Raw genomic sequence first — 6,816 nt, forward strand, 5'->3', positions numbered from 1 at the left:
ATATTCATGTACATGCATCCATATATATATATATTGAATATAGTGATTTCTTGCATAATTCGTTTATGCTTTAATATGATATTATATGAAAGAATGCAATTGTCAGAGAATCAATTCAGGTATGTGAAATAATGGAAATGATCATATGTGTACATGTGAAGTGAAATATGTGTTTATATGAAAAGTAATGAAAGAGATATGAAAATGAGAAATGTATTCATATTTAAGCCCATGTTATTTAATATGAGAGCTGTAGGCATAATTGGCATGCCAAGAGTCGAGGGATATACAGTGGTCCTTCGGGACATAGTGGTCCTTCGGGACATATACAGTGGTCCTTAAAGACATAGTGGTCGTTCGGGACAAATATTCAGTGCCCCTAGTGGGAATTTATTCGAGCTGTGGTGACAGTATTCGTGCACAACCTCAGGGTACTCGCGTACCTTCTGTTCTCAATAATGTACATGGGCAATACAAAGATAAAGTGAAGTGAAACTTGCATAAGAAGACAAATTTCATATATACATGACATGATCATATATGTTGTAGTGTAATGGATACATTCAGGTTATAATGTTACAATTGAACGGTAAGAGTGCATGTTTCATGAATTCATTGTTATGTATTTTATTATGTCTCACTAAGTCTATGACTTAGCGTGTAAGTGATTTACACGTAGGTACCAAGAACCAAGAATAGTATAAATAGGAGTGGCAAGAACAACAACACTGCTAGAAGATCAGATCAGAAGTAATTGATAAAGTATGTATTTTGATTGTTTATAGTATGTTGGCATGTAATAAATGTTTTAGTATGAACGCTCTGATCGACTTTTCTAATGTTTTAAACGTATTTATGTAAATGTAAACGTATAGTAATAAACGGTTAAATTTTTACAAGTTTTATGTACGTTTTACGAAAGTTACTATAGCAGCGCATCGATACACCATTTTACTTCGATATTTTTGGGCATCGATGCACTATAGCACTGTTCATTAATGTTCACAGTATTGTTCATACTGTATAGTGCTATTCATAAATATGTTTTTGTCTCAAAATTTTATAACGGACATAATTCAATAATATATCATCGTATTTTCATAATATAAGTTCAAATATTTGGTTATTTGGTAAGAATATTATTTTAAAACGTCAATGTGACATTTCGGACTCATATTCGGGTCGGGTACGGGTTGAGGGTATTACATGTTTTATAATGATTCAACTTCTACTTGTCCATCATATGAATATACTAAATGAAACCAAAGCTAAAAATTCGCTACTATGAATTGATCTTTCCACAGTTATAATGATTTTAACTCCCTAAATAATTAAGGGCTAAAAGAATTACCAAATTTCTTTTCCACCCATTTTGTCTTAGTCGTCATCATCATAGATGTAAAAAGCGCGCCTGAGGTGCGAAAGCGCAGAGGCTCACTGAACGGGGCTTTTTCAACACTGAAGCGAGGCACGTAGCCTAGGCTCACTTTAGTTTGTTTTATTTATTTATTTAATCGTTCCTTTATAAAATTATTTATTCTTCTAGTATGTGAAATATAATCGAGCATTAAAGCGGCGTTATAATTTAGTCTATGCGAAATATAATCGAGCGTTAAAGCGGCTTTATAATCCTCGTGATGTCATTGATCCAATCTATTTGGATGACATTGATGAAAGTAACGAATGGTTGCTTGGTAGAATGGATGAGAATGAAGAAGAAAATGAAGATTTTGTGTTTGATGATGACGATTTGACATGGAAGGATGTTGGTATAGCTTCCGGAGCTTATGAGCATGACCATAATACTAGAAGAAAGAATATTGCTAGTTCAAGCTCGAAAGGAAAGGAAAAAGCTAGACCCTCCTTGTAGATGAAGATGATGAAGTTGTTATGCTAGAGGAGAGTGACACTGAAAAAGAAGACATTGGGGATTGTGAGACAGATGAGGAGGAAGATTATGACATACCACTTCACGATGATGATGAGGATGAGTTTGATGTTTGATGATTATTATCAGTGACTTTATTTGATGTTTTGTTTATGCATGTTGAATGTTTTTGTTAAACTTAGTACTTGATTATGCTTGTTGATAGCTTTTATGACAGTATGTTAGTATTTTGAGTTTGAGAATGAACTCTATTGAAGCCTAATATTGGGTATATATGATATTTGAGTTTGATTGCATTAATATATACATGTATTACAATTTTTTGAATATCATGCACCTCGCATTCTTGAATCCCTCGCCTTTCATGCGCCTCGTGCCTCAAGGCTCCAGGACACTTTACGCCTCGATGCGCCTTGAGCCTTTGATAACTTTGGTCATCATCATCATCTTCGTCATCGTCATCGTCATCGTCGTCTTCATCATCTTCATCATCGTCTTCATCGTCATCGTCATCGTCATCATCACTTTCTTCATCACCATAAACATCATCATCTGAATCATCCTCGTTATCACTCCCTTCTTCTGACTCATCGTCATACTCATCCTCTGATTTTTCAACATTGTCATTGTCATCTTCATCCTTACTCTCACCGGAATCACTGTTCTCAGAACCAGGCTTTTGCATTTTGATTAGGTCAGCCAAAGGAAAACTGCAAGGCACAATCAGTATATACGCATTGGATTACTCTTAGTATTTATACATATCATAAGTGTGATGATCAACTAAAAAGTCAAAAACAAAACAACTAAATCCATCCCTACCTCTGATCCACAGAAATAGTCACATCATCAGGTTTAGTAGATCCAATCTGGAAAAACATTTTGCAAGAAAATATATAAACATAAGTGCAGAATATACGTTGAAAGGCATATACATATTTTTTCCAAGAAAATGAGCAAGCTATAAGCGAATGCATAGAGGAGATTAGCAAGAAATCTCGAAAACAATGTACAATGCTAAAGATTCAAGAACCAAGTTAAAGTCGGACATAAATGGAAGACATATAATCCGGATGATGTTTCAGAATGAGATTGTAAGCCCGGAATGCTCTAAGCATATCACAACATCGAGACGGAAGCTAAAACCTACCTTTACAAATAACCAAAAAAACTATAGGCTTAAAACCATACTGTCTAGGGATGGCAAACGGGTACAGTTTCGTGGATTTTGCACCGCATCCGCTCCAATTGGGGCGGGGATGGGTATAATTTTAGCGGGTAGTGGGCGGGTGTGGATTTAGAAAGTGGTACCCATCGCGGGTGGTGGGCGGGTAATGGGTTTGAGACATTACCCGCCCCGCATCCACCCGCCCCGCATCCGCCTGCCTCACATCCGCCCGCCTCACATCCGCCCGCCCAGTTAAATATCCATTAAATTTTAGACCATTATGAATTTAGGTGTAATTTTAGAGACTAATTTAAAATTCTAATATTATATAAGATATAACATATAATTTAACCAAATATTAGGGATATTTAGTCTTTAATATGATACCTCTTTAGTCTTTAATCTTATTGCGCCGATATTTCCTGTCTCCACTCTTCAATACGTTTCTTCAATCTGGTGATTTGTTTGTTTTGGTTGTGTGAATTCTAATGAGTGATATGTTCTATCAATTGATTTAGTTATTTCCTTTATATTACTATTGATGCATTATTTACAACTACATCCAACTCAATCAACTCATATTTTCCTTTTCGCTTACAGAAACTACCTTAACAATAATAGTTTTGTCAATATCATTCCCTAAGTTGATCGATATCTTTAGCTGAAAGGTTATCAATATTCTTGCACTCGATAGGTGTACGCTTACACCAATCACTGTTGGGGTTCCTGGCTTTTCTCTGTTTCCAGCTTCCACTGATATTGGCAGGTTATGTTTCTAAAGCTTAGCTCTAGTTTACTTTTGTAAATAAGTTGCAGTTTTTGTAAGCTTGTTATCATTTCTTTTTCCTTTTTGTAAAAGATGTTGTTTTTGGTCTGGGTAAGAGTTGAATCCTGGAAAATAGGTTTTGGGTTTTAAAGCAGAAATTTTTTAATTTTGGGTTTAGATGATTTATGGGTACTTCTTTTTGTTTACTGATTAATGAACTTGAAGACAATGCACTGTTCAATCCAATATATCTTCAATATTTGGATTTAGCTTAATGGATCCTAAGAGATCTCGGTGTGAGGAATTAATGGCTAAATTGTTGTCATTACAACTGGATATTTATGACTTGCGGTGTATGTTTTTGCTTAGTACAAATGATGTGGCAATGTGATTCCAATAGTATAGTGTCAATTTCCTTGTTGCAATACTAATATTCATTTGGCGAGGTGTCTTAAAGTGAAAAGTTACACAATGATAATAGTGATATCCTCACTCCACCCATGTATTTTTAAAGGCTTCTATAATTTCACGAAAAGATTTCCATATAGCAATTAATTTCACTTGTATGTCATTAAATTTGAAAAGATATAATCAGTTTGACTTCTTTTCTACTTTAGAAAGAGAAATACTTGTTTATCATCTTCTGAAATAAAATTCATTTCCCACTCCATTGTGGAATTATTACCTTTTTAGTTTATTTATAAGTTCTAATCTGCATATGAAATGAAAACTGTTTGGGAAGTTAATGATACATTGATGTTGGCCGCCTCTGGCACATTGAAGAGGAAACTGTATGAGTTCCACTTCCAGTTGATAGAGAGGTAATGTAGTAATTGAAGTTGTATAGGAAAAGTGTTAAGAATATGATTCATTTGAATTCTTAAAGATCAATTGAAGTTAATGGTTATTCTGCAATTTTGACTATTTGATCTTTTTCAATTGTCATCATATTATATACCTTCATGTCATGAAGCCAGTAGCCGTAGTGTTGTTCTTATGTTGTATGGCTTGAAAGGTACAAAATATAGAAATTTGGATCAAATTTCCAGTGAAAGTAGTCATTCTGCTATATGGAAAAATAAATGGATAGTGTCCTTGACCTAATGACCTTAGATTAGGAGGTTTCTCAACTCAGTTAAGTTCCATCACAAACAAGTTGGGGTTATTTTCCTGAATGATTTTCTTGTGGATTTATAAGCTGGTTAGATAACTTCGTCGCATTTAGTTTTGACTTTTGAAGGATTTTAGCATGCTGCGCCTTTCTTTTTTCTTTTAAATATGTAAATGCCACTGTAGCATTTTCTTCTGTTAATGATAATTGAGAAACTGCACTTTCTAGGATTTTATAGTTATTACAAATCGTGCGGTTTAGAGTGCATATTAGAAAATTTGAAATCATGAGTAACAACAGTACGTCGTTAGTGGGTAGTGGGTGTGGGTGTGGGGATGGATTTGAGAATATACCCGCGTGGGCGGGTGTGGATTTGAAAATTTGTACCCATCATGGGTGGTGGGCGGGTGGTGGATTCAAAAATATTAGGTGGGTATGGGGATGGGGGAGGGGGTATCCGCACCCGACCCGCCCGTTTGCCATCCCTAATACTGTCAAATGAACATTAGCTAGGTCGGCACAGATTTGTTGCAGACCTCAGAAGTTGCAGGTTAGAGTGGACTTAGCTGAGTAATGTCCTCCACAATATACAGCTTGGTTTAAACATTTAAAAACAGGTTTTCAAAGAGTTTGACAGTTCTTCGTCACATATGCCTCATTGACTGCAAAGATTATTTAAAATTTTTAACATGGACGATAATTTCTAAATTCCAATTATTTGCTTAAGCTGATTGTTTTTGGAAGAAAACGAAACTGTTGGCCAGACCAAGTTAGTTGGCAATATAGGCAAAGTTGGCATAATCTATGTTTCTCGAATTTGAGTGAGTTTCAGCTAAAGGTATGTATACGACATTGGCACATTCAATATTTTAAAGGTGTTTTCAATGTATTTGGAGGGCCATCTCGTTGTTCCCATATATGAATTTAAACTTGAAGAGTCTAGCAAAATAGCACATAATTGCACACGAATCACAACTTCAAAGTCACAAATTAAAAAAAAATCCTTGAATAGCCTTAGAAACGAAACAAGTACATGAAAAATAAGTCTTAATCCAAACAAAAAGAGGAGTAATCAAAACATCATATATAAGTCCATGAATATAATCCAAAAGAGAAAGTGGTCCACAGATTTTATTGAATATACAAGCAAAAGGAAGCGCCATTGTTAATCAAAACTCCAATCATGCATACTGATTTGAGAAAGTACACAAATCAATAACAATAATGCATCAATAATACAATACTCATTAATTAAGAAAGATGGGAATCATTAAAACAGGAAAAAGAAGAAAAAAGTGAGAAAATTTAGCAGAAATAAGAAGCAAAGAAGAGATCTTTGAAGACTTACCATCTCCATTGGGATTTTGGAATGCAATTCACTACTCCGATTTACCAACAATTAGCAAAGGCTGAGAAAAGTAAAGTCAAATACTGAGTGGAAAAGTGGTTTTGAGGGTTTCAATCGGAAGATCAATGAGCAAGGGGATGGGAGCGATTGGGCAATGGATAAGGGTTTTGACTTAATTTTTAATAAAATGGTAAACTAATTGAATGATGATCTAATTATGGGCTTGGTGTAAATATTACCACAATTTTAAAAATTTTGTCGATATGACCGTCTAACAATTTAATTGATTTTAATATAGTCATATGCCGTTAATATTTAACGAAAGTGAGTACGTGGTTGTTAACAAAAGCAATATAATAATATATTTAGCCCTTATAAGTTATAGATTCTTCCATTTTGATTATAATTTTAATTTAATTTAATAAATTTATTTCTCCAGTCAAATTGTGACACATGTCATCACTTATAGGTTTTTTTATTTTAATTTAATTAATTTAATAAAATTTCAATCCAATCGGTAGGTGACATGTATCAT

General features: G+C 34.3%; 1 protein-coding gene across 1 annotated transcript; it reads right to left on the reverse strand.

Moving 5' to 3' along the window:
- Positions 1-1,888: 1,888 nt before the first annotated feature.
- On the reverse strand, positions 1,889-6,396 carry LOC120199680 (phosphopantothenoylcysteine decarboxylase subunit SIS2-like). Its single transcript, XM_039200702.1, has 4 exons — positions 6,243-6,396; positions 2,711-2,757; positions 2,226-2,598; positions 1,889-1,909 (listed from the first exon to the last, which is right to left on the reverse strand). The coding sequence occupies exons 1-4, from the start codon at positions 6,288-6,290 to the stop codon at positions 1,889-1,891; spliced, it is 489 nt and encodes a 162-aa protein (XP_039056633.1). The 5' UTR covers positions 6,291-6,396.
- Between the last annotated feature and the right edge of the window lie 420 nt (positions 6,397-6,816).

The sequence above is a fragment of the Hibiscus syriacus genome, unplaced genomic scaffold (genome assembly GCF_006381635.1).
Source record: "Hibiscus syriacus cultivar Baekdansim isolate YM2019G1 unplaced genomic scaffold, ASM638163v2 tig00000340_pilon, whole genome shotgun sequence".
In the NCBI taxonomy this organism is placed as follows: Eukaryota; Viridiplantae; Streptophyta; class Magnoliopsida; order Malvales; family Malvaceae; genus Hibiscus; species Hibiscus syriacus.

Coding starts and splice junctions, on each gene's coding strand:
- LOC120199680 (XM_039200702.1), bottom strand. CDS start 6,290: ATGGAGATGGTAAGTCTTCAAAGATCTCTTCTTTGCTTCTTATTTCTG. Junction 2,599..2,710: donor ACTATTTCTGTGGATCAGAG/GTAGGGATGGAT, acceptor TGTGCCTTGCAG/TTTTCCTTTGGCTGACCTAA. Junction 1,910..2,225: donor GAGGGATTCAAGAATGCGAG/GTGCATGATATT, acceptor CTTCTTTTTCAG/TGTCACTCTCCTCTAGCATA.